This window comes from Apteryx mantelli, chromosome 5 (genome assembly GCF_036417845.1).
Source record: "Apteryx mantelli isolate bAptMan1 chromosome 5, bAptMan1.hap1, whole genome shotgun sequence".
Classification (NCBI taxonomy): Eukaryota; Metazoa; Chordata; class Aves; order Apterygiformes; family Apterygidae; genus Apteryx; species Apteryx mantelli.
The window spans coordinates 72,582,923-72,610,845 of record NC_089982.1 but is presented as its reverse complement, the minus strand read 5'-3'; the positions used below and the strand labels follow the sequence as shown (position 1 = coordinate 72,610,845).

Here is a 27,923-nt window from a genome sequence, read left to right as displayed (position 1 = left end):
ATTCAGGGAACATACAGACTCCTCCCCTGCTTCCCAGGGTTCAGCAGCCTGTGCCAGTGCAGCCTCGCAGGCTACGAAGTGTAGCCACATCCACCCGCCTTGGTTACCATAAGAGAAGCTGCCATGTGAGAGTACTGCTACAGCTCTGAGAGAAATTCTATATATCTCCAGAAAGTGTCCTTCTTCCTTCCCAAGTTCCGTAATCACTGCTGGATGTCTCAGGTTTTCCAGTACAATTCTTTCTTACCAGATTCACAAGCCCCCCGAAGGTAATGCGCAAAGCAAAGCTGTTCTGGGAAAACCTCCTAAAGCACCCGTTGAATCTCGTAGCCCTTTTACTCTCCCTCTTTCCTCCTGGTGTTTCTCCAAACACAGCTGTTTCACAGGTTTGCAGTAGCTCTACAGCGGTAACTCCCTCTCTCCGTGTAAGCCATGATCAGCATTTCATGCACGATAATCTTGTTAGCGGGTGGAAGCGATATAGCAGGGCAGGGAGCAGCAGAGGAGCCGCTGGTGGATTCCTGGTGACTGGGTATCCCACATGGCACGACAGGACCCGTGGACAGCACAGTGGGTAGCAGTGGTGCAAAGGAGCACGAGATACTGTCCCACGTGCTGGGCATCTTCTCTTCGTTGTAGAAACTAGGGCTCGTTGTCAAGTAAAACAGGCTTTTTGCTTGGAGGCTGCTTCTGTTTGCTAGTTAGTACCGCTGTCACCACCGTCTCCTACTTAAGTAATGCCCCGTTCACTTTAGAGTCCTCAGCACAGATGAATACAAGAGCCTCGCTAATGCTGGTACTAACTGTGTGGCCGGTGAGACGACGGATAAATAGGGAAGGAACAAAAGACTTGACAAGCGCTGGGAAACCAGAGGTCCCACCGGCAGAATGGCCGATGGCAGATGCAAAGGGAGCGATCAGGCGATAACTGCAGCGGAATTGCCGTCTCGCTGGTAGCCTAAACAAGTTGAGGACTGGCGAGCAAATGCGAAAGGGAAGCTAGAATCCGAGGAGGTTTGCCTCATTTCGGTGAAAACAGAATTCACATGATGAATGAAAGGAAACGAGCAGCTTTGAACACAGTGTTAGAAAAGGCAGGGGAAGGGACTGAATTTACTGTAGCTGGAAAGCACAGAGGAAGATGTGAATTGACTCTCAAGTTTTCCATTACAATGGCTATTCTGGGTGACATTCTTTAGTTTGGCCTTATTTAAATACTGACTAATCTATCCTGCGTTTGTTACAGACAATTGTCTTGCTAACTTCACAGGAAGTTAAATACACATATCTAAGAATGGTGAAACTGTTTAATCAGTGTTGTGTATCAGATAAATGATTCCATTTTTCCAACAGGGAATATGTTCATTGCAATCCGAACAATTTAAATGTAGATAGGTGAGCTGAAAAAAAAATGTTTTGACTAGCAAAATTTCTTGAGTTACTGCTTGTGTTCCAGAATATCATCTTTTATTTTAGGAATGTATCTAATCTTTCTGGTTATGAAGAAAACTACCCACTAAGCATTACCTATGAATTTATCTTTGCAGAGCAGCTGACACAAGTCTGTAAGTATAAATTGTCCCTCATGACTTTCATGGGATCCACAGGGACAATTCCCCATCACTACTCTTAAATTATGAGGTTAACTATTTCACTGAATACACTGTGTCAGCCCAAAGGTTTATCCGGCCCCATAACCTGTCAATGAACACTGAACACAGTAGATACCTATGGAGGAATAAGGACATGAAATACATGATATTTCTCCCTTGTACCTTCCAGCCTCCGTCTGTTTCCCCCTTAAGGCCACAGGTGGTTTCTGTGTATTTAGTATTCCTCATTGGATTTCTCTTCTCTCCTTTAAGAAATGTAACTTTCAGCATCTTCAGATAACACCCTTTAGTAACGAGTTCCACGTGCATACCATCCCCTGCTTGAAGAACATCTCTCCTTCTGTTATTGTGAACCTAGTTCATACTAGCTTTGTTTGATGCTGCCGTATTCTTGTACTGCATTTCACTTTTTCTGTACCACTCATGATTGTTAGCCCTCTAGTAGATCAATAACCACCTTTTGTTTTTCAGACTGAAGCTTACTTAGCTATTCCTTACATGGAAGTTACTCTGCCCCGTTCATCATCTTTTTAACCTTTCACTGAACCTATTCTGTCCTTCCTGTTGAGGGAACCTAGAACCACACATAGCTTTTAAGATGTGGGCAAGCCATGAATTCATGCCATGGGATAATGATGTTTTGCTTTCTGTTCCCTTTCAAATCTCAGCATACAGCTTGCTTTTCTGAACTCTACTAAGCACCAAAGTGACCTTTTCACAGAAATGTGTATTGCAATTCCAAGATATTTCTCCCATGCAGTAAGTCAGTTTGGATCCCATCATTTTCTTTTGAATTTAGGATGTTCTTTTCTCATGTGCGTCACTTTTATCTATCCAGAATTTAATCTGATATTTTATTGCTTAATTACTCAGTCTCAAAAGTCCTTCTGTAGTTCTTCGGTTGGCTTTTGTCCTTAATTCCTTGATTAATGCAGTACCATCAGAAGACTGTCACGTCAGTGCCCAGCTCCTTTTCCAAGTCACTTGTGAGCAGGTTGAACAGGCCTAAGCACAGATCCCAATTTGACTGCACCTGCACTGTACAGCAAGTACCACACATCTATTCCCATCTGTGTTCCATCATTTCACCAATTATTTATTCATTCCAAAACATTTGTTCTTATGCCATTACTACTTAGTTTCTTTAAAAGCCTTTGTCAAAAGTCTTCTAGAAATCCCAGCAGACTCTATCAACCAGATTACTTTCTCCACATACTTTTGAAATGATTAATAATCTTCACCATTAGCAATATTTTCTTACTCTGCTGATCAAAAGATGGTAACAGTCAGACTCTAAGGGCACCATCTCATTTTGGAACTAATAAATTCAGAGCTGAGAGAGGTTTCTTTTTTCCCTGCAAAGTTCCCTGTCCAACAGCTTTCCTCCTTTTCCTGCTTTATAAGCTGAAGAGCCCACCCCAGAGCCTGGGACCCCGGGAGATCCTTGTGCATGTCTAGACAATACTAAAGGTAGGTCAAGCCCTTTATTTCCAACCATACCCATACAGAATTAGCTGGAAGATGTAATTCAGTTCCTTTTATCATGCAGATCGCATGCTACAAGAACAAGCAGAAAAACTGAATGCAACTTTGAAGTCATGCACTGAAAAACTCCTCTTTAAAGACTCTGTCTGGAGAAAGACTTTGGAGGCACATTAAATATGGTTTCCTCTTTAAGCGGAGTAGTTAGTAGTGAGGTGTCAATGATTTTTAGAAGGCAAGAAGCTAGAAGTTTAAAAACCTTTATTTTTTCTTGAAATTTATTAAAGATAATTTAAACAATTTTATTGGAAACATGCGAAAATAAGCATCATCATGCTACTGGACCTGTACTGAGCAGCTCAGTTAACTGAGCAATCCCAGCGAAATTTACCCCAATGCCATATATTAATAACGAGCAGCGGTGCCGAGGGGAACGCAGTGACAGACTGCAAGGCGCAGGCCACGCTTCGGTCTTTGTTTTGCCGGAATGCAGTAAATCGGGCGGCGGCAGGAGCAGCGCCGGCCGCCGAGCGGGGGCCGCGACCTCCGGCTCCTCCGGCTCCGCCGTCGCGCGGCGGCGGCGGGCGGCGCCCCGGCCCCGCGCTCCCTGCCGCGGCGCGGCCCGGGCGGGGGAGCGCAGCACCCCGGGGCACCCGCGGGCCGCGCCGCGCCGCTCCCGCCGCCTCGGGCCGCGCCGCCTCGGGCCGCGCCGCCGCGGAGCGCAGCGCGCCTGCGCCGCCGCCGCCGCGCCCAGGGCGCCGCTGTAGAGCTCTACCCGGCGCCGCCGGCGGGAGCGGCGGCGGCGGCGCTGGCCAATGGGGCGGCGCGGCGCCCGGCGGCCGCTGAGGTCAGTTCCGCCGCCCGCTGCCGCGCTGCGCGGAGGGCGGCAGAGCCGCGCCGGGCTGGGCCGTGCCGCGCCGGGGCGGCGGCGGGGGGCGCGGTGGCGCCCTCGCTGCGGTAAGTACCTCCGGGCGGCGCGGCCCCGCCGCCGGCCTGGGGGAGCGTGGGCGGGGGCGGGAGCCCCGCGCCGCGGAGCGCGGGGCCGGGGCGCCGCGGGGGCGCGGAGACGAGGGGCGCGGCGGAGCCCCGGCGGCGGGGGCCTCCCGCCCCCCTTGTCCCCGGAGCCAGGTAGCGCGTCCGGCCCCGGGAGCCGTCGCAGCGCCGGGGCTGCCGCCGCCGCCCCGGCCCGGCCCGGCCCGCGGGGGTCGCGGCGGCGGCGGTGCTGCCCCCTGCGGGCCGGCGCGGGCGCTGCAGGGCGGCGCGCTGCGAGGGACGGGCGGCTCGGCCCGGCCCGGCCCGGCCCGGCGGGGGCCGCGGCGCGGGGCCCCCTCGCCCGGGCAGCGGCGCGGCGCGGCGGCGGGCGGGGAGGCCAGAGCGGGGTTTGGTGCGGGCGGGCGCCCGTGGGCGCCGTGGGGGGCTCGGGGCCTCGCGGGGCTGCGGCTCAGTCCCCGCGGTTGCCGCCTGGGCCGTTACGGCCCGAAGCGTCGCTTCTTCGGGAGCAATTGTAACGCTGAGCCCAACAGGACGCGTTGCGTGTAGTACCTAAGGGTTTTGTATTTCGACATAAGGTCACGCTGTTCTACAAATTCTGCCCCGCTACTGTATTGGGACATAAGTTTATTTTAATTAAATCCAGAATTAAATTCTGGTTCAAGGGAAGCTACCATAAAGTATTACTAGATTGAACACTTAAGGTAATTAAGACTTATGAAACGACTTAGAATTCTTCTAAAGAAATAATCCTGTGTTACTGCAGATGTGGGCTAAGTGTCCTGATATATATCTTTAGTAAAAAATGTTTTTTTTTAATAACAAATGTTTGCTTTATTATTAAGAAGACTATTTAATGATATTACAGAGGCTTTTCCTTATATTCTCTTCTGCGCTGTTATTACAGTAAAAGATTACAGTCAAGGCCCTATTCTTGCAGATACTTATATATGTGGGTAATTTTGGCAGGAATTAAATCTGTCGGAATAAACTTTAGCATGTATATGAGTGTTTTGAGAACTGGGCACGGAGGAATATGTACTTTTAATGGGACTCTTCTCCCCTTTTCTTTAGTGCCATGCTTTCTTACTTTATTGCTTACAAGGCTTAAAGCTTAGAATAATATAATAGTAAATGCTAGTCAGTATGCTTTGGATGTATAGAGAGACTTTTAAAATGGTTGTAAATTCTGTCAAATGGAGGAATGTGCAGGATAAATTTAAAAGTTAGCGATTATATGTTTAATCATAAACAACTGTATAAGCTTTGGGCACTGTCTAAAATACTTCTTTGAGACAGTAGTTATTTTAAGATGTCTTGTTCGGTTCATTGCAACAAGATTACTGAGCAATATGCTGCTTGAATTACATGTCAGAATATTGTATATTTAACATACAAATAAATGTAGGCCTCAGCCTTAGGGCCACTCAGAAGTAGACCTTCATTTCAGGAGAGTACTGCATGATACAGTTAATGTACATCTGTCTTATTTCCTTTGGACAGTTTTTCACCTGTGCATTAGAAAAAGTGAGATAGTTTTAATCAATATTTTGCGTAACTTTATACCATGATTAGTAAAAATTTTGAGTGTAATTAAGATTTTTTTCTATAACTGAAATAACTGTGTATTTTATAATAAAAGTCAGCTTTAAAAAAAAAAAAAACTGGTGCATGGTCTTTGCTCTTCTTAATCCTCCACATTGACAATTCTGATTTATTTTTGAGGGACAAACTTTATGTGAATTTCAGATACAGAAAGTATTGTGACTGGGTGCTTAGTTGTCATTGTGAAATAAAATGTCTATTTAAGAAGAAATAATTGTGGAAAAAAACTCCTTTGGAATATTTGAATGGTTTGTTTTTAATACAAAATCAATTCTTTTAATTCATACAATATGTTATGCTTGAGAGAAGCACTTTGGATCTCTCCCAGGCATTTGGTCTAAAGTTAGCGAATAATAATTGTGACTGCTTAGCTGGGTCAGTAGTACAGTTAACTCTGCTTAACAGAGACACAGTCAGTCAGTGTTAAATTGGTAGTATATGTATAGTATGTAGTTGTAAAGTACAAACGATTTAAATGTACATTAATTTTTTTCAGAAACTCAAATAAAACTTACACTGTGTGTATCTCCCTGATACAGTGAAGTACGGTGTCTTCTGATTCTTTTTAAAACCTTCCTTCTCTTAGGAAATGACTAATATTGGCTTTGCAATACCAAAGCAGACTTCGATTGTTGGATGCAGTCTGTGAACTTAGTGTATGAGAGGTGTTGCACTTTGCTGAAGTAAAATCTTATTTATTTGATCACATATGATAAATGCATGCTGTTTGTCACATCCACTTCATTGATAGCAGTTTATATATTGAAGTGAAAAAGGGAACTGAAACACTGAAAATATTTTTCTTTAGAATGATGAACAAAGTTTGAATGTGTTTGAAGTAAATGGGAAATTCAGTAATACAGAGTGATGGGAAGATGCTGGCAATTTCTGTTTCTGACAGTGGAAGCACCAGGGGTTTGAAATCTAGTGCAGTGCAGAAAAAACGTGTAGTGGATGAATTTGGAATGAGGATGTTTCTTCCTAGTTTTTGTTTGTTCTAACCTTTATATAAATACTATATCCAGTGTTTGGAATATCTTTTGATTGCAGATCTCTTGATCTCAATGTCTTAAACAGCAAGGCCCAAGATACACTTAGTATTGTATGAAAGGTGGGAATAGTTCCTTTTATTAAATACCCTACATTTAATGCCACTGAATACTACATGTCTGGCAGAAGGAACGAATAAGAATATTTGGCTTGTCTTATCTCTACTGTTCTTTCTTCATGTGCCTCAGCGAGTTTCTCCTTCTACTTTTTCTCAAAACTAGGACCACTAAATTTTTTCGATTTCTTCTATTTCAGCTACCTTGTTATATTTCTGAATCCATTTTTGTAAAGATAGCGACTGGAAATGATTTTAACACTTTTATTATTATCTTTTACTCCAGTCTTCATTCTCTTCCCATTACTGGCGCTCTGGAGTTGACTGTGTTTTGCAAAATGCCAGTATGTTTCTTTTAATTGAACCTTCCAAAGCATGTCTCTGCCAGCTCTTTAAATTATCACAACAATTCTTCAGGGGAGTTTGCCCCATCTTTCCCTCTTCCCCTTCCCCCAACTCATTGTGTCGGTATGGAGTGAATGGATGCTGGATTGTGCCACCTCTCTGTGTGCATTGACAGTCTCATTATTCTGAAATAACCAGAAAAACAAATCAAATTTTCTGAAAGCATAAGGATGAAATTACAATGTATTTCTGGGCTTGTTTTCTCCAGAATAATGACAAAGTAGAACTGTTTGCATCAAAACTTTTCTTATTAGGTATTCAGCATTCAGGAGCAATTGGTGAAAGAAATAGGTGGAGAGACAACATGAGTGTCATTTTAGCATTGACTCGTTGTTCAGTTCTTTTTACACGTATGTTTCCTCCTTTGACTTCCTGGGAGACTGCCATTGAATTTTTTTTTTTTTTTTTCAGATATGGATGTAGCTACAGTTGTCCGCATCACGATGAGATGAGGTTACTAGTCCTAAGAATTACCTGCTAATGAGTTTTACATGTATGCAGCATCCATCTACTGAGACTAAAAAGCCAATTATCTTGTCCCTAACCAATTTTATAACTTATTGATGTTTGAGGTTGACAAATATCAATATACTTGCTCTTTGCAAAGCCCTTTTTCTAGGACAGTGCACTGCAGTAGTCAGGCACACTAGCAGATGGAGCATAGGCCCATGCAAGGAAAGCTTTCTGGTCAGATGCTGACTTATCAAGGGTCAAGCCATTGCGAAGGCGTACCATGGTGTAAAAAAAATCTCATTCAAGTAGGATTATTGTAATAGGATGTTAGTAGGTAATACAAGCACTGTGCTTTTGGAGCCACAAATCAAACCCTACTCTCTGTAGATAAACATGGAGAAGAATTAGATTTCAGAAGCAGAAGTGACTATCTTTTGTAGGATATATTGAAATGTAATGGAATCTAGAAATACCTGAGGGTCTATACATGAATGCATGTCTGTGCAGCACTATCTCTGTAAGGAAGAACGTTGAAATAAGAAAGATGTTGAATAGATTTTACTCATTGCTTTTAGCTTTGGACATCATATGACTGACATTTATTTTTTACTTGTAAGTAAAAAGGGTAATTTTTATTCATTTATTTTCCAAATATCTGTGGTCTTGTAGTCTTGGCAAAAGCTTTTAAAGCCAAGCTCTTGTCCATGTTAAGTATAGAAAAGAGACAGAGTTGTGGAACCGGTGGGGCCAAATACTCTGCACAGGTTGATGTGATGGTGGTTTTACACTGGTACTACTGTTTTCCCTCTGCTTTCCATTGCATTGTTTATTTTGCTTGCTTTACACACTTTGTATTATCAGGAGGGAGTGAATTATTTATATGCTTGTCCACATATGCAGCAATGATTACACTGTGGTATTAAGAGAAGTGAAAGTAATTATTTTCTGCAACTGCAGATTATTTTGACTTCATTATTTTGAGAACATGTGAAGTAGAAATCGCCTCTTGTTATGAATTAGCATTCAAGACTCTTGGATTGGAAATGTTGGTACTGATTAAAAAAGAACTTCCATCTGTACTTAAGGATTCTTAAGTTGCCTTGAAATTCCTGATATTTAAAAACAAACTCATAGTTCTGTGTTTCTAGCGAGCCTTGCAGTCTCTTTCCTTTTTTTCTGAGATTCACAAATGAGTGACCCCTGTAGTGCCTAATAATATCTTTTCCTGAGTCAGGGACTATGTATGAACTGAAATCATATTTTAGTGTTCAGTTCTGTTATCTTTCTTGTTAAGCTTAAATACATTTTTTTGAAAGTAAAATTTTTGAAAACAGAGGGAAGAAATGGCATAAACAGTCTAGATTTTGACAGATATTAGATCCTTTTATGAATTTAAGACCATTTTGAATATGAGCAAACATTAAAGGATTCTTTAACTGATTGAGTATGTTTTGCTTAGAATTAATGGTTGTATATGCACAATACAATCAATATTAATGGTAGATTTGCACACTGTAGTTCAGCTGTAGTTCACTAGTACGTTGATTAGTAAACCATAACTGACTTAATCTTCTGCTTTTTATTTCTTTAGTGCTGCAAGTTGATTGAATAAAGTTAAGGACTCGGAATATAGTATGGATGCAGTTCTTTGAGCAGTCTTTCTTCTGAAGTGCGTATTTTGCAGACTGGTGACCTGGATGATTGACTGATAAGCAGCATACACAAGACTAATACCAAGAAAACATTCTGCCTGTTGCTGCTGTGCTTTGAGTATACTGGTGCAGAGTCACATCTTCTGAAATGCAGTTGAAGAAAATGAGGGAAATGTTACCAAAATTGTACCCTGGCCAACTTAATGATAAAAATAATTCCTTAAGTACATCCCCAAAGCAGTCTTCTGAGGATAAAACAAATCCATCAAAAGGGGATGATGACCAGAATTGCTGTTACCAAGGGACTGAGGCTGAGAATAATAAGCTGTCACTGATAAGCTGTATAAAATGCAGAAGTGTTCAGAAAATTTCAATGCAGGATATAGAAGAGCATAAGAAACTTGGGTGGACTGAAGACAAAACTTTCATCTGCAAGAAATGCAGTCGTATTACACCACCAGCTCTCCATTTTGTTCCTGAGGGTGCCAGTGCTGTAGACTTTGAAAAACATGAAAAAACATCCCCAAGTAAAAATCAGAAAACTTTTAAAGTAAAAAACTTTCTGCCAGGTAAATATTACTGTGATAAATGTAGATTTTCAACAAAGGATCCTTTGCAGTATAAAAAGCATATAGGTCAACATGAAGAAATTAAATTTATTTGTTCCCACTGCAGTTACGTATCCTACACCAAAGGAGAATTCCAGAGACACTTGGTGAAACACACTGGAACTTTTCCTTATCAGTGTGAATACTGTGAATATGGTGCTGTTAGACATGATTATATAGTAAAACATACAAGAAGAGTACATGAAACACCCACAAAACGGCTAACAAATACTATCATAAACCATAAGCAAAAGAAGTCTTGCTTGCCAAATCAAAGCACTTTATTTGAAAAGCAGAAATATGATAAAAAAATTCCGTTTCGAAATGAACTTTCAAATTCATCTTCAAATATGGTTTGTGAGATTCCAGATAAAGTGACTAAAATAGTCTGTCTGTCTCGTGATATAGAATGTAGCATAAACACAGCATCAATCCAGGATAAAACAGTATTGGAGCCATCTGAAATAAGCCTATGTGAGAATCAAAGTGTGGAAGTTGAGGTGTATTCTCCAAAAACAGAACCTTTGCAACCTGGGATGCCTTTAACAGTAATTGCACCATCTGAACTTGTAGTTCCCTCTAACTGTTTAGCTCAAATAGTAGAGATTAAAATAGTGAATGGAGCACAACAGCTGGTTCTTAAATTAATTCCTATGAAAGAAGCAACTTACAAACCTGTGAACTGTGATGAAGAAGAACCTGAGAATCAAGGTGTAGAACGATCTGCAGAAGGAAAAAAAGCATCTTCTGTGTTTCAAAATGAGTTACTAACCATGGAAGTGAATGTAGACAAATTATCCAGTGTTAGTAACCAGCTTACATCAGATAGTATATATGGTAAGAATTCTGAATGTCTTTGTTCTTCTAACTGTCAACCCTCAGACTGTAACTCTGTATCTGTACAGAAGGAAGATGCATCAAAATTATGTTTTCATTTGGTGAAAGGTGTTGATGTCCATTCAGGTGTTATAGAACTTTGTTCTCAGTCTCTAGTGACTTCTAGTACTGAAAAAGTAAGTGATCCTAAATCTTTAAGGAGGGAAACAGATGGAAAAAATAATTTTCATTATGATTTGTATTGTTATGAAGAAAGTCTGGATATATCCCCTCCCAAACATGCCACTGCTTCTGAAGATAAAAGTTCCAAGAATGTTTCAGTAAAGGCTGCTCAGGAAGGCAAAAATTCCTCTTCTTTTGCAATTCTTAAAGAAAAGGATACATTGCCCTTAAAGAGTGAAGACAATGAATGTAAGAGTCCGCTAGTCAACTCTCCAAGTATATATTTAGCTAGTAAGGGTTTTGATAACAAATCTGTTAAATCTTCTGAAGCAGGAAGAAAGTTTCACGTCACTAAAACTCCACCTTTGGAGGACACAAATGCTAGCTTAAGCAAACTAAAGAGAGTTGATACCATAAATCAAAAGAACAATCTTCTCCTAGAATCATTAGAATTACAGAAAATGGAAAATAAAGGCAACCCTTTTGAGGGACCTGTCATTTCATCTGTATTTTCTCTTAGCTCTGGTGCTGAAAATGTTCCAGAAGGCATTAGATGGGATGATACAACATGCAGTAAAAAGTCAGCAACGTTGCTCTGTAGAAAGATTGCACAGTTGATGTCTGCTGCTGAGTCTAACATGAAATCTATGCCTTTGAGATGTCCAGTCTCTAGTAAAAAGGTGCTTTTGCCTCAGGAAAATTCAGCAAGCTGTGAGAGAATTGTCCCTGCCACTGTGTTGGAACAATCTGCATCTTCGCCTCAGCTGCATGGTGGGAACAGTGTGATTAGTAGCGAAGAACACAATGAAGAACAACTTCTTACAGTCACAAAAACATCTAAAAGCAGGGTGACTAAAAACTCCCATGTTGCTTCTCCGGTGTTTATTCCCAAAGGGACAGTGCTGAGAGTGCTGAATGCTACTAGCAGTCAAAACACAAAAGGAATAGAAAATAGGAGTGAAGCATCAGCTCCTTCTACATATTGCAATGAAATGCTTCTGCCTCGTCCGGTTCCTGTCAGCTTTTCTGAGAAACTTGGCAGTAATTTGCCATGTTTATCTAATCAGAGTGAACTGAATGCTTCATCCCGAAGTGTATCACTCAGACAAAGACCAAAGCGAGAGGCAAGCGTGAAAAATAATAGTAAACAAAGTGGGGTATTGCATCAAAAAAGCAGTGATGTGAGTAAGCAAAGCAAACTCCATTCAAAGAGTCAACAGGGACCCAAAAATAAAGGAAAACAAGCAAGCTTCAGGGAACTTCCTAAGAGGAAAACAAGGACTCAATCAGAAACCAGTTCTGGTTCTGACATGGCCTATCTGTTGACAGCAAGGCGTCTTAGGCTTGTCCCTTTGAGAATGAATCAGTTGATAAAATGCCCTCGTCGTAACCAGCCAGTTGTGGTATTAAACCATCCTGATGTTGACTCACCGGAGATAATTAATGTCATGAAGACTATCAACAAGTATAAAGGTCACGTCCTGAAAGTAGTTCTCTCAGAAAGGACAAGTAGTTGTCTTGGTGTGAAACGTTATCGAAAGCGTCTCACTCTTCAGAATGTTGAGACAGGAAACCAAGCCAAAAAACAGAGTATGTTAAAAATGAAACTAAAAAAGACGCATAAAAACAACTACCAGGTGGTGGAAGCTTCACCAGCTGAAACGCTTCAGTGTATGTTTAAGTGCTGGTTTTGTGGAAGGGTATATATGGACCAGGAAGAATGGATAAGTCATGGACAGAGACACTTGATAGAGGCAACCAAGGGTTGGGATGTTCTTTCTCTTCCAACACAAAACATCAAGTGAGAGATTAGTTTATTTGTCTTATTTTTAATGAGTGACACTAATTTGCTTGGAAGGGAAGATAGAAATAACTCCTTTATTTTGCCAAAAGGTTTGTATTGTTAGCAAAGTGGGAAATGAGAACAGAGTTACAGAGATAACGAGAAGCCAATAGTGAGGGCTAAGCACTACTTTGCACTCTCATAATTGAATTATGTATTGGAGGACGACTTCATCTGTTCCCTAAGAGAAATCTGAAAATGATTTGCTATGCAAACATCTTTCTAGTTGCCATTCTCTGTGCTAGGATACTGTGCTGTAACTGGTTTGTGCTAGTTTGGTATGGATTAAAATCTTAGACTACAAGTTATGTGTAAATTTAACTTTTTTTTTTTTTAATCACAACATAGTGTTTCAGAGATCAGGCATACATGTACTAAAAAGCACCTTTGATCCTCTGTGGGCAGTAAGCATACATCATAGCTTTAGTGACAAAGTGCCATGCAGAAAAAGTAAACTGAAATGAAAGTACCCTGTTTTAGTGGGAAGCACCTCTGCTGACTTTATTGGTATACGGGGATGTAAATGAAGAATCTGTAAGATCAGTTGCTCCCACTACATCAGATGGCACTGCAAAGCTTAAGTCTGTGTAGTATCTAGGCTTTACCTGGCCTGTATTGCATAAATGTGAGAGAGAGACAGGCACCTTGCTGGCTTTTTGTGCTACCTTTGTTCTGAGCAGGCAAAGCCCTAGGTGTCATCAAACTTAGGCTGTTAGGAGAGAGAAGTTTTTCTCTGTGTGGTCCCAACAGACTGTTCTGAAGTCCAGGGAGTGAAGAGCCAAATGTATAACCCCCTACCACCATGTGTGTGTGTAGCCTGATAGAAACACATTTGCAGAATGGGGCGTTTGGTTAGCTCTCTAGTCAGTGAGTTCATGCTTATTCACAGGGAGAACTTGCTGAAGATGAAGACCTGTCAAGATGAAAAACCATGTTACACAGCTTTTATGTTGACAGTGTTGAACCAGATTTTCAGTGCAGTCTTTCATCCTTCTAAAGATTAAGGACTTGGATGTTGTTAGAATATATTTTAGGTAGCCCTCAATTCATACAAGCATGTGTTTAGTTACATATGTACATACAGTATGTATCTGCTGATGAGTGCAGTGTAAGCAGATTACTCAGTTGCTTAAATACTTTTCTAAATCCGGGCCAAATTTCAAGTTTTTAGTAAGGAAGGAGGATGGATGATACTGAAGTCTAATGTTTCTGTACGTGAGCAATGGATGTTTTCTTCATCTTGTTAATTCTAAATCATTCTATTCTAAAATTATATAGAATGAACTATACTGAATTAAGCACATATTTGCAATTAAAATCACTTCTTACATTTTTACAGATTAAAAAGTCAGTACTGACTCTTATGCTGGATATGTATTATATGTTTGAACTGGGGCTACTATTTGGAAGAACTGGTAGTTCCTAACTTCTTTTCACTGTTGATGCATTTTTGTAAACAATTAACTAGGCTGGGAATATTTTTTTTTTATATGCTCTGGCAGATTATACATTGCTTTTGATAAAGTATGTACGGTATCTGTATTGAAATGTAAATATTTTAGAACTATAAAGTACATCTTCTGATTGAGGTTTATTTTACAAAAAACATTTAGAACATTGCTTTCCAACCATTTTGCAATACAGTGTTAAAATCCTTCAGATACTTGGTGCTTTCAGAAGTCAGATCTTACATATCATTGTGTACACATTGAAAGTTTTTGTATCATTTGTGCCATAGGCTAACCTATTCCACAGAACAAATTTCCTTTTATCTGTTTTGTCAGTAATAAAGAAATGACAGTTCTCATTTTGTATTCAAACGGGATTATATTTTTTTAGATGGGTACACTAGAGGGTTTTTTCACTTCATGTACTTTGATGCCAAACCTAACAGTACTATTTGCATTTTTGATTGTGAAAATACTTTCATTTTAAAATCCTGGCATATATATCACATGTAATATTGAAATTGTTAACATAAGAAGAAACATGGTTAAATTTCTCCATTGTTTAAACTCCTTCAGTCCAGGTTACTGTTTGAATTAATTTTGTTTCTGTAGAAGCTACTAAATAAATGTTTTTGAATTCTCTTTTAAGAGTTGTCACTAGCAAAATTAGAATATTCCTAACAAAAGCTGTATTGTGGGGTTTTTTTTGTGTTGCTCAGCATTAGAAACTGTAGATGTTTTAAACATACTAGTAATGTTTTTGTCTTTGCTTTAGTAGACATCTACAAAAGCTTTTTATGTGACACAGTCTGTTATCTAAATTGTTAAACTGTGTTATTTTTTCATGTGTTTAGTTTGGAAAATATGTCTTTTTTTAAATATGATAACCTTTCATAAATTAAATTGTATGGTGGTCACAAAACTCTTAAAGCAGATTATTTCATGCCTCTTATCCTTTTGATGAATTCTGCCAAACTACCTAGCAGTTTCTGTTTTGTTAATTTTGGTTCTAATTTCTAGGTAATGTCATGTCAGAATAATTTCCTTCAGGAAGTTCAGTAGTCTCAGTGGTTTCAGATACATAATTATAATGAATGTTCTTTTTTGCATTGTGATGCAGCTTAGAGAAGTAAAAAGGTTTCAAGTAATTCAACAACCAACCGCTATATTTTTTAGAACTAGTCTGTGCCGTTGTGTACTACATCATAATTTGGATTGGAATGTCATGTTTTGGGGCTTGAATATTTTTATTCCTCTTGTTCCCGTTCTGTAAGGATAAAGCAACTTAGGTTGCTTTCTCGTGTTTTCCAATTAACTAGTCAAGCTTTGAGCATGCTTAGAAAGGAAGAATATTGATGCTTCATAGAAAAGTACTCATGTTTGCTTTTCATATTCCAACTGAATTTAGTTAAGTCTTCCAAAACTCTGATTATATGAACATAGTATTATACATTGCTCTGGAAAAATATCACCTTCTTCTCATCTCCTTTGGTATAGATTGGAAAATCTTTTTTGTTGAGTTTAAACATTTCTGCTGTTCCCAATGATGGTTTTTTATCTCTGGATTTGCACAGGCAATTCAAAGGGACTGTTTGCCTAAATGGTCTTACTGTGTAAGTGTTTGAAAGCTCAGACATGAATACAAGTATCTCTCACTTGAGCTAAAGAATAAGTCTTACTCATGTCAAGTAACAGGATTTATTTCATTAAAGCTAGCCTTAGTATCTGGTCCGGTACCTATGAGTATCAACTGACACCTACTGATTTCAGTGGCTACTGAGCAGGGCTTTTTAATGTACACCCACAGATACATATGCACAATGAATGAAGTAGTAATACAGCGAACCCTCAGATAAACAGAATGTCATGACTATTTTTAACAGCAAGAATATTTTTGATATGGATATAATATGGTTTATTAGGCTTTGCTACAACCTTAGCTTCAGTGACTTTTTGCTAAGCAAGAATTTGGTTTTCATCTTTTATTAGCAGGTACTGTGCAAGACAAGCAGTTTGTTCAATTGTTGTCAAGATATCACAGGTCACCTTCTTTTAACATTTCCATGTGAATTAATATGACATATACTTTACCTGTAGTACATCCTTTTAATTCACTTACATGTATTACATAAAACAATTTAAGAATCAAAAAAAAAAAAAGTAGACCTATAGTCCTAGTTTGCGAAAACTTTTTTAGTGGAAGATTTAGACTGCTTCATAATATTCCTTGGGAGTTCATGACCCAAAGTCTAACCTGACTTCTGCCACATTTAAATAAGTGTTCTATTTACGTTTATACAAACAAATTGGTGATATCAAGGCAGAAAGCATCTTTTGCGCAACTTGAATGGATATGTAAGGTAGCACTGTTCTCTCTGGATTCCTGATTTGTCCTTTCCATCAATAAGTGTGATGGGAATATATTTGTAGAAGTCAATGATTTCTTTCACGGAATTAAATTTCTGGGGAAAAAAGTAGAATTTTAATCAGTGACTGAAAATTGAAATGCTGGAAGTCTTTGTCTCTTCTAACATTAAAAGACTTTCTATTGACAATATTAGAAATAGACAATATTTTGCATAGAATGATAAGATTAAATGGAAGCTATCATAAAAGGAAGAGCACCAGAGTCTAATCCGCTTATATTTCCTTTGAGCCTCTGAAGAACTGTCGTCTTTAGGAGAAAGCAGCTTCCTGCTTGGGACAAAAAGGAACTATTTCTAAATCCCAGGAATGCAATATCACCTGTAAAAGTTTGTGATCGCACCTGCATGATAGACTTTGAAATGATGAAGTAACTGTAAATCATTATTAACTTTTACCCTGTTACAAATCATACTTATGTAGTGCACAGTGCTTTACATTGCTAGTTACCCTCTTTTAAATGTACCTTTTATTTTCCAGTTCAGTTTACTGAGAAAGTAAAAGCTCTTTGAAGAATGGGACTGAAAGGGTCTCAGCAGGGTTTTTGTGGTGTTCTCTGTTGATCAAACCAATGGCATTCTTTAATCCTGTTCCTATAATGACAAAGATCTGGATCGAGGTTCCTGAACTGATCAAGCTGCAACTTAAAATTATCAAGGTATTTATCCTCACCTGTCCTCCTGGGAGTCTCTTAAATTCTGCCATTCTGATGGTTACCAATCCTCTACTCTCCAGTCAATGCATTAGTAATCACTGTCTATCACTTGCCTTCAGTTTAAGTAGTTCTTTTCCCTGTGGTTGGCCTTGTGTGTAGAACTTCTAAGCCTTCACTTTTCTAGACTAAACAAGCTAACTTCTAATTTTGTGATTCATTTCTGTCATCACACTACTATTTCTCCTCAGCTCTTCTTTGGATTCATTGTTATTAAAACACTAGAATTGTACACAGTAATGAAAGTTTACTGTGGCATTAATATTCACCTATATCTAAAAGAAATACATTGTTTATTATATTACATTTACTTTATCCATGGGCATATGGTGAGGGCATCTCATGATCATCTGTCATTTCCACCTGATCCATACTCAATTTATAACAAGAGAATCTTTCAGATAAAATCTGTGCTCTGGTGCAGCTGCTCCTTTATTATCTTAGCATCAAAGTTATTTGAGTGCAAAGCAAGTGTAGTAATTTTTTAAGGTTTTGCTTTCATAATATTTCCTTGTATATGTTTGCTCAACTTTGCTGTCTTTGCCTCATGTTCAAGATTGCTATTGTTACTGGAAATCTAGGCAAAACTGTAGTTTGTGTTTCATGCCGTACCAAAGTAATCTTTCCCTTTTTTTTTTTTTTAATCCTAAACTTGTTCTTTAGCAGGTCTGCTTCTTTTCCTGTTGTCTGATTCTTGTTTGTTGAAATGCTATGCTAATTGTTTAATCTCCTTTGGACCTTGTTTAGCTTCACTTGGCAAATGTCACATTATGCATCACCGTACCTCTAAGCTGTAGCTCTTTTGTAATGGGGGAAGAATGCCTCTCAGCTGTTACACTTCTGTCTTTTTTCCTGATTTCTTTCATCCTTCATTCTCGTTTGAGTTAATGAGATTTAAAATATTAAGTCCTGAGTCTCTTCACGGCTGCTAGACCATAAAATTGACTTAGGCATCATAATGACGAGCACTGACAGTCCTAAATTTTATGTTCTTGGGCCTTTTAATGGAACCCCATGCTTTCTGTTAGGCATAAAGTCACAAAGATGAAGAAAATGAAGTCTTTCAGAATTGTGCTTCTCCCTTGACTGTCTGAAGAGATTCAAACAGATCTTTGCTATCTTAGGGGTGTCCTACCTGCTGGTCTCTAGGCTATTCAGAGGAGATAAGTATAGGCTCTCAAGGGTCATTCATTCATTTTATATAACTGTCATTTTAAAGAAAACAGACCCTGATGCAGGGACTGAAGCCTGATACTCAGCTGTGCCCATGTGAATACTGTAATTGTGCTGCCTTTTGGCTCATCCTTTGTCCAACTAGGTCTCTCAATGTTTTGTTTTCCTGAAAAGCAGAAGAGCTTCAAAAGCCCACTTAAGAGCAGTTGTTAGTTAGCCAGTCAATACTTCCAAGAAGATGGAAGGTGTAGTGTTGAATTGCTTAGAGGTGGTGATAGGACTCTGGACTAAGCATCTCACATCCTGAATTTAAAGTGTCATTCAAGCCACGGACAAAGTGTTTACCTTAAAAGTATCTCTTGGTTGAAGGTGTTACCATCCTCCTACAGGTGTTTGCTATTCCCATTTTGTTGCAGGTTACTTTTGACACAGCGCTGTCAGTGAAAGCAGTTGTGTGAGTGATTGCTCATCTACTCTAAAGCTTAATGGCTGCTGAAGGTAGTTTGAGCTAATCCATTTGACTCCCCTTGAAATGAATCAAGCTGAAATGATGTGAGCTGCATGAGTGATAGTTTGAAAATGACAAGTAGCTGCAAACAGTGACAGGGAGTGGTGATGACTGAGAAAACATCTGTGGCCAGCACAGCTAGATCCAGAGATACACATCTGTCCATAGTCTAAGTTATTCTGTAAAACAGGCTGTGAGCTGAAGCACAGCCTACTCCTGCCTTTGGTTTTAGAAAATAAAGCAGTTGTCACTGCATTTTGAGTTGAGCCTGAAGCTGCAGGCGTGGTAAAACAATGTGTTTTGTGCGTGACAGATTTAGTTTTGCAAAGAGTTAACAAGAACAGTGTTTAATTTTTGTGTCATGATTAGCTTTGAATGTAAGCAAGGTTTTGAGTCATTTTGAGCTGTCAAAACAGCTGTATATATGAAAAGAAGAGATACAGGTGTCTGTGGATCTTTAATATTGAAAAGTGATTGCAGTGGCGGAAGGCAACAGCCAAACAGAGGGTGTTCATGACAGCAATTTTGAATGTAAATGCCTAAATTTCACATATGTCCCATTTGGGGACCTGGCCATTATTGCTTTGTGTGATTTGGCCCCTAGTTGGATCAACAAAATACATGAAATGTATATGTAGATGTGAACATCTGTGGCTTAACTGCTAGCAAAAGATTTAGGTATACTAACAGAGTTAAAATTGTTTTATTCTCCTTTGCTTGTATGCATTATATTCAAGTTTAGTACTAATTTATGTGCATGGGATTTCAGTTACTTGCTGTTGATCACTGTCACTCTGACACAGAAGTAACAATTTTCTAAGATAATCAAAAGTCTGATGATGAAATATCTTTGTAAGGTTACACAAGAGCTAATGATGCCCTGTATGAAAGTTGAATTAAATTTTCAAAAAATTGTTAATAGAAAAGCTACATTCGTGGTATAAAGTGTTAGCACTGCATAATCTGTACCTGGAAAATCAAGAGTTGTAATAGGATAGGAAAAACTTTGAAGAATTTTGTTAAACGTGTAAGAAAATAAAAAGCTTTTAAGGGATGGAAATAGACTAATCCAAAAGTGAAAATACATTGCAGAAAATCAGAAATACTGAACCTGTGAATAAAATGGGAGAGAAAATGCCAATATATAGATACTGTGCAATAGGTCTGCACTTTTGGTGGGTTTTTTTCTTTCTCTTACCAGGTAAAGAAGAGATAGTCACCTGATTTTGATAAAGCATCTGGTCTGCATTGTATACTGCAAAATGTAGTACAACAGAGGGGTTCCCTACAGAGCAAAGGGACAATGCAGAGCATTCTGAAAAGCATTTAATAGATATTGGAAAATTATAGGCTGCACTTTGATTGCTGACACAGCCTGACAAATTGTTTTAACCCCCTTGAGACAAGAATCTTAGGAGAGGTGCAGAAGCTGAGATTTTAATTTTCAAGAAAGAACAGTTTGGTAAATCCTTTCAGGTGATCTGAGATGAAAGTAGCTCTGCTGAACAGGGTTGGTGCCACTGATCGTTCATTATTACTTTTGCACTTCTTGCCTACTTCAGTGTGTTCATTTTATTTTCACATCTGCTGAAAATAATGCAGAGAAATGGGGGGCTGTCATCTCTGTGGCTCCCCAGTGCTACACATAACTGATTATCTAGCAAAACAATTCTGTAATTTTTCTGTTGTAGTTGATCTATGGAAGATTTCTAAATAAAAGAAAAAAATTATTCACTCAATATTAAAAAAAGGTTTAAGATGCATGTCACGATTACAGACTTGTCTGTTAGAGCCAAGTCTTAGATATACTATTGGTAATTTACTAGATGCTTGAAATCCTTATTCTGGAATGTAACGTTCTAATCTGAGTAGTGTCATTCCAGAACCTCTGCTTAAGACGTTTGCTTTCTGTGAACAAGTTGAAACCAACCAGAAAGTCATGATTTTTTGATATTTCCTGAGACAGGAGGAATCATGTTCTCCTTCCTTCTGGTTCTGTAAAAGTTGTTTGTTCACCCTTAAAATTGTTTTCATATTGTGTTCAGGTCACTTTTTTTCTTTCTAAGTTGCCTTAATTGTCAGATCTGCTAAAATGTTAAGACTTTGGCTTTATGTCATTAATTTGTAGTAGTGTGTAATACACATACTGCATTATTTTGTAGTATACTGTATTTGTGTCATTCCATTTTTTTAAATCAGTCATCTCTTCTAATCTGAGACTTTCTGATTTGGGCCATTATAGGAAGACTAAACAACCTAACAGTTATGGAAAACTAAACTTGCATTCTGTTAGGGACATACTAAAACTCCAAGAATTTATCTAGGAGGTTCAGTTCAGAGACAGTGTTTTACAGAGGACTGATAGTCCTCAGCAGCAATGCCACGATGATATATGCAGTGTTGTTCTTAATTTGTTCTACCTTTCTGCTTCCCAAACTGTTTTATCGTGCTCGAACAAAGAGGTCTTTTTCCTCATTATTAAACCAATGTTCCTGAAGAACAATTTGCCAGTAAAATTTGTGTCTCATCTCTGAAAGCTCATGAATCCTATGCCGCAATTTCTAAGAGAGTCCAAATTTAGTCATGGTCCTGGCAAATTCATCAAGTTAGCTAGAATGAGTTTTGAGTTGAGTTTTTCAAGTCTAGCTATAGAAAAGATAAGTTTTAAAAGTACTATCACTCATAAAAAGGACATAATTGAAGACAGCTGCAGTGGCTTTGCCATTTCACTTTATTTGGCTATCTGTCTATTGATTGCGTATTTAATAATCTGCATAATAGTTTCTTGTTCTCCTTTTCCTGCTGCAAAGTCTGGTCCTCCCTTATGCATGATCTGATGCTCAGCTAGGACTTCTGTAAGTTTCTTTAATTTTTTTTGCAAGTATTGTATCTTTATGGAGATAACTGTTTCAGTTCTGAAATATTTTTTTCTTCATGTGGGGAAGACATGCAGATATAGTATTTGTTACTTAACCATATAATTAGAATAGCAATTAGACTCTTATGATGAATGTAATCAAATTTAATTACGTAAAGGAGCATATTGCTAATCTAAGGGGATTTTCTAATTTAACTTTATTATATTTCAAAGACTGATTGAAGAGAAAGAAATAATTCTTTCATTGCTTCTGAATATCCATGACAACTTTTGTTGTATTTCCTCATTTCTTTTTAAAGATGCTGATTTCCCTTTTGCTATTTGAGAGAGAGACAATATGAGAAACTGGATGATTATACAGCAGTAATAGCAACAGGGCATGCTGGTCAGATGTATAGAGCTGCATGTGTTTTAAAACATTGCTTATATATTATTGTAAAAAACTACAAAATGTGTTGTTGTATGTATAAAGATGTATATCTTGAAAGGAAGGACTCTTCCCCTTTGCTTTGCTGGTGTTACCTAGAGTCAGAGTAGGCAGAAGTATTTAGACAGAATTATCCATTCTTAGGAAATTTTCACATTGATTTACATCAGAATGTGATTTAAATTATCTTGAAATTGCTTAAAACATACTCGAAATGAGAGGACTGTAAAACAAACTTTAATGAAGCATAAAGCAACTTTTCTGTGTGGGGGAGTTTATAACTAATTGCCTTTAGTATGAAGAGCTGTTAAGTGCAACACACAACCAATAGACTATAACATTAGATGGTATTTTACTTACGTCATCTCCTCTGAGCCCTGTTCCCAGTGCATACTGTTGGCTGTCTTCCAGAAAACGTACTTTAATGTTGTATACCTTTTTTCCATAATAGACAACCAAAACATATGGTTCAGCATTTGATTTCTTTGAACAGTCTCTGACCAAGAATGTCTCATCCTGTATGACACAGATTATAATAGTTGTTATAAGAGTAAATCCTAATGAAAAGCATTTTCATACATTGCCCATAACTATAGTTTGGGGATACATCTTGCAGAATTATTATAACAGTGCTGTATTACACAGCTGCAACAAAATCTACTTCTTAAATGGAATTTATTTGTAGGCAGTTTAGCAAAGTGTTTTTTTAAGCATAGTGAAACCGCTTGTATTAAAATAGCTAATTTCTGTAATGAGTCATATATAATCAACAGACTTTGACTGACACTAGTGAAAAATCATAGCTAGATCACTACTACTATATTGTACAATATTAGTCTGAAATCTGTATTGAAATTCCATGCTAGAAAATGATTTTAAAATTAACACGGGTATTGAAAGTCAAATCAGGGAAAAGAGGGAAGTTAATGGTTGACAGTAGGCAGGAAGGGAGTGATAGTAATTCCATTAAGGGTAGGGAGACTATAATCCATGTTTTCTTTAAAAAAAGCTATTTTATTTTGTGTTCATAAATTTAGAACAATTCTTTGAAAGAATGAAAGAAGAAAATGTAGATCAATGAAACTAAGAACCTCTAAGTTTTTAGATTCTTTCTGAATAATGACAAGTTAATGTCACTGTAATAGGGACTGTAGGAATTGCAGACCAGAATTCTTAACTGCACCAGGAGTCCTGAATTATGTTACTTTTTTAAAAGGATATGCAGTTAATTAATATCATCTCTTGATTTCTTCATCAAGAAATGTGTTTGAATTTTGGATAGCTGAAAATCACTATGCTGTTCCTCGAAGATGCTATGAATAAAATTAAGTCCAAAACATACCCCCTGTATCACTGTTCTTGCTGATAGCCCTTCTAGGTACAAAGAGCTGTGAACCAGGCTACGGTATCGGAGAACCTTGTTTTCATGAGGTAACTCTCACACTTGGCTATGACAAATAGCACACTTTTATTAGTTGCTTTTCTCTGATGCTACTTTGCTGTACAAACACAGAGTGGCTGTATTCTTTGTTTTCTAAAGTCTTCTCAGAGTGGCCAGTTCAGGGTAGTGCAATAAAATTTACAGCTGATGGGTAGCCTCAAGCCATCGCTCTAAATGGAATTTCTTTCCTTAAGGAATAGTTGAGCCCATTGAGAAACTGGCTTCTCTCCCATTTGCCATGGCATCCAGTACTTTATTTAAAAATATTATGCATAGAAGTAGTCTAAAGAAACATTGTAAAATCCTTTCTGAGCGTATGTGACTGGAAACCCAGCTGAAACCCACAGATTTTGGGAAAGTTAACAATATTGGAATAACTTGATGCTATTGTAATTTAGTCTCAGTGTCCTCAGAATCTCTCTACAGCTGGTTCTCGTGTGCGCCTGCCACAGAACCTCTGGCAGTTAACAGGAAGTGCAGCACTGCACAGTGTCCTGCAGGGCAGCAGCTATTTGAAGTGCTCTGCTGGGGATTAACCCTTTATAGCAAACTGGTCATTATTCTCATAGCTTTTTCGATGAATACGCTTTCTCTTCTGAGAGTGCTGCTGAGAGGTTCTGTGGTAAAATTACCCTGAAAAAAACCAGTCACTGTATTTATTCTAATCCACAATGTGCTCAGTGGAAAACTCCTAATGCTATTGTGAGTTTCTCAAAATTTGTTTTTTTTCTTAAGGAAATGTTTAGCCCTCCTTACTGAAGATGAAAGTTGGACAAGTGTCCTTAAAAGACTCAACAAGAGGTGGGAAAAAAAGTAGTCAATAATAATAATAAAAAGAAAAAATACAGCCTTCATAATTTTGGATGCTGGAGGTTGACAGGTCTGAATGGGACTCTCATATTTCAGCCCTGCAGACATGATTTCAATCTCTGAATAAATTACAGATTAGGAAGATTTTATACCTTTTGTTGACCATACCATATATCGTTTTTTAAACCAGTAATCGAGCAGTATTTTTTATCCCACCCACTTTGCCTAGAGTGGGACAATGAAAGTATCCTTTCTATAGCTCATAAACCAATGTTCTCAACCTCTACTGTTCTATGTTGTCCGGGTCACTCTGCTCTGTTCTTTCAGCTCCCATGGATCATGCTGCTCCTTCTGTTCAGCCCACTTCTTTTAGATCTCACCTTGCAAAGAACTTAAACATAATAATGACTGCAAAAGTGCTCCTATGCCTATCAGTTTATTTAAAAAAAAAAGAAAAAAAGAAAAAGTTCAAAATACTGAAATATGCTGCTGCTCCTAATCCCATTAATAATCTCTGAAGAGTCAATCAGTAAAATACTTGGTGATAATATATATGTTTGATAGTGTCAAAATTAAACATTTTAATGTATACATGTTTAGCAAAATGCAATAAAAACATAAAGAGCAACATTTTAAACTCTTTATATATTTTTGTATCAAATTTAAGTTGTTATGGATTGTATGATTAGGTTACAAAGCACTTGTAAACTATCGTAGTTAGTTTACAAATGTTTTCTCCACAAGTCTACACCACTGGTTTCAAGATAAATTGTACTTACAGTGTTTTCCTGTAACAATGCCTCCTCTGCTTCATGGCGATCATATTCTCCAATGTACCAGTCATATTTGTTTAAATCCTTAATTTTAAGATATCATAATTAGTATGTAGAAATTAACCACAACTGGCAGAAGCAAAAGCCAATGAAAAATTATTGTATCTAACTGCATTTAAAACAAGTTTATCACAGTTTATCAAAACAATTGTGATGCATCTGTATCAAGAAATTATTTTAGAAAATCTGTTTCAAATTAGGCATCAAATTTGTTATCCGTAGTATCATAAACTCATATTGGACTCTTCAGGGGTGCTGAAAACACACAGCTATCAGACCACTTAAGTTCATAGAGAAGTATATTCAGTAAACAGCAGTTCTTGTGTGTGTACGTTGTACAGTGATAATCCTGTTTTCTAAGAAACTGTCTCTTTACTAAATGAAGCATTCTTTACCTTTTCAATGGGCTGGGTAAGAGATTCCATTTCCCGTTTTACAAAGGAATGTTTTGATTTATTTTCATATGATAGGAGCTGTGTAGGAGATGGTGACCTCTTAACTGACAAACTCTCTACATTTAACATGGACCCTGTAAAAGTAAATTCAGAAGGAAAAAAAAAATCACATGGTTTAAGTTTAAATTATAGCTTCATTTTACCATATCACTTTTTACTCAGTATGTATTGGAGTACCATTTACAGCTTGGAAATACACTTTTGTGATATTAACCTTTAAAATTTGGAATTATCAATTCCAATTGGTCTTGTACTAATACAGCATCAGTAATTTCAGATTCAAGCCCAAAGAGATTTTTCAGATTTTTTTTTAATTGATGTCACTCTGCTAGGTTCATGGGCACATAAACGTAATTAAATGTTAAACAGAAATTAGTAATTAAATATTTAATGCTAAATAAAATATTTAATAAATATATAGGGACATTTGTATTCTACAAGTGTAACAGTTCATTCTGTTCTACTTTCACCTTTTGAACCCTTGTAGTAGTGTTTGATCAAAGTATATTATAGCCACTTACTATCCCACTGTCAGATGTTTCTACCGAGCTGTAGGAGTCTGAAAGGATTCAGAAGTTCTGCTATCCTGATAAACAAGTTGCAGAGCAGACAGAAGTTTAAATTAATAAATTTTGGACCAGGACCTGTTTTTTGAATGCAGAGAAGTGAGTCTGCTTCCTCTTGTGTTATGAAGATGGTGTTCCTAGGCTGCATGTTCCTACGCCCTCCTTACTGGTGAGATTAGAGAGAGCTGACTGAGGGAGCCTAGATAGCTGAAAACTGTCCTCTTGAAGCAAAAGTGATTAGCATTCTGTATATTTAACACTGAACATTTAACAGCTGGAATCAGCATGCCATGTCACAGGAGAGCCGTGTGAGCACAAGGGCCGGGGCAGGAACATGCAGCGTAGGGTAACAGGGGAAGGCGTGCTAACTGGGTAAGGTTAGGCTGCAGTGGAACTGCAGCCCGAGGAAAAGCGATGGAATATTTCTAGTTGTGTATTTGAAAAGCAGTTTACATGTACATGATATGGAAAAAATGGTTACTTGAGGAAGAATAAAAAATGTATCCTGCTATACAACAGATTGGATTTTGTTTTGTGCAATGTTTTGGGGAGAACGGACCTTGTGAGTGTTACAGAAGTGAATGAGTGAATATGTAATTATCAGTCCTTTCCATCTTTCTTGCTGGTGACTGTGACAAGAGACAGCAGTGTTTGCTGAAACTATATTTCATTATGTTTTATCTATGGTTCATGTTCTATCAGTTTATTACTTTTCTGCCTATACACAGTGTATAATAGAATATTAAAGGAATTCAACGAGGAAGATGGTTCTTTTACAGATGAATAGTTTTCATTGTGTTTCATTGTTTCATGCATGTGTGTGCCATGTTCTGGTTTCTGACAGCATTACATTTATTTTTAAGGCAGTAAACAATGCCCACTGATGTCAGTAGAAAAGCAGCTGTCTTCAATGGGCAATCAATCTATATTCAGTAGAAATTTTTCTGCTAAGTCTTAAACTGCAGGACAAGAAGTAGAAAATTCTCTTGCAATGCTCACCAAGAAATTGAAAAAGAATGTTTTAAATTTTTGCACAAGAAAATCATTAGTTTTCAACAATAAAAGCTAAAAATACCAAACGGAGAGAAAGACAGCCATATGTAGAAGTTATTTACATAAAATGTTATTTGTATAAATTTAACAAAATTGAGATTTCTTCTCAAAAGTTTTATTTTAATCCAAACATGGACTTTTCTTTTTATTGATAAACTTTGATCTAGTTCTTAAGCAAATTAGGTAATTGAAAGCGTCATTTTGGGCTCCCCAGTACTAACTAGAAAGACATTGACATCCTGGAATGAATTCAGTGGAGTGCCACCAGGAAAGTCAGGGGGTGGGGGAGCACATGATGAAGAAGGAGAGGTTGAAGGAGCTGTGGTTGTATAGCCTTAAGAAGAGAAGGCTGAAGAGAGAGCTTATTGCTGTCTGCAACTACCTAGTGGGAGGGTGTAGAAAAGCTGGAGCCAGACTCTTCCCAGAGGTGCACAGGAAGA

General features: G+C 38.2%; 2 protein-coding genes across 6 annotated transcripts in view; one reads left to right on the top strand and one right to left on the bottom strand.

The window, feature by feature from the left end:
- Positions 1 to 4,018: 4,018 nt before the first annotated feature.
- On the top strand, positions 4,019 to 17,625 carry ZNF518B (zinc finger protein 518B). Its single transcript, XM_067298224.1, has 3 exons — positions 4,019 to 4,052; positions 9,245 to 12,713; positions 17,108 to 17,625. The coding sequence occupies exons 2-3, from the start codon at positions 9,454 to 9,456 to the stop codon at positions 17,118 to 17,120; spliced, it is 3,273 nt and encodes a 1,090-aa protein (XP_067154325.1). The 5' UTR covers positions 4,019 to 4,052; positions 9,245 to 9,453; the 3' UTR covers positions 17,121 to 17,625.
- CLNK (cytokine dependent hematopoietic cell linker) overlaps positions 12,720 to 27,923 on the bottom strand; it is an 80,325-nt gene continuing 65,121 nt past the window's right edge. For all 5 annotated transcript variants that reach the window (XM_013960017.2, XM_067298225.1, XM_067298226.1 and 2 more), the window contains 4 exons: positions 25,805 to 25,938; positions 25,356 to 25,433; positions 22,686 to 22,841; positions 12,720 to 16,665 (listed from right to left, as the gene is read on the bottom strand). In XM_013960017.2, coding sequence (XP_013815471.1) covers positions 16,519 to 16,665; positions 22,686 to 22,841; positions 25,356 to 25,433; positions 25,805 to 25,938 — 515 coding nt within the window. In that variant the 3' untranslated portion in view covers positions 12,720 to 16,518. The remainder of the gene's footprint in view (positions 16,666 to 22,685; positions 22,842 to 25,355; positions 25,434 to 25,804; positions 25,939 to 27,923) is intronic.

What these genes read in the sequence shown, in the direction of transcription:
- ZNF518B (XM_067298224.1), top strand. Translation starts at nt 9,454, where the DNA reads ATGCAGTTGAAGAAAATGAGGGAAATGTTACCAAAATTGTACCCTGGC.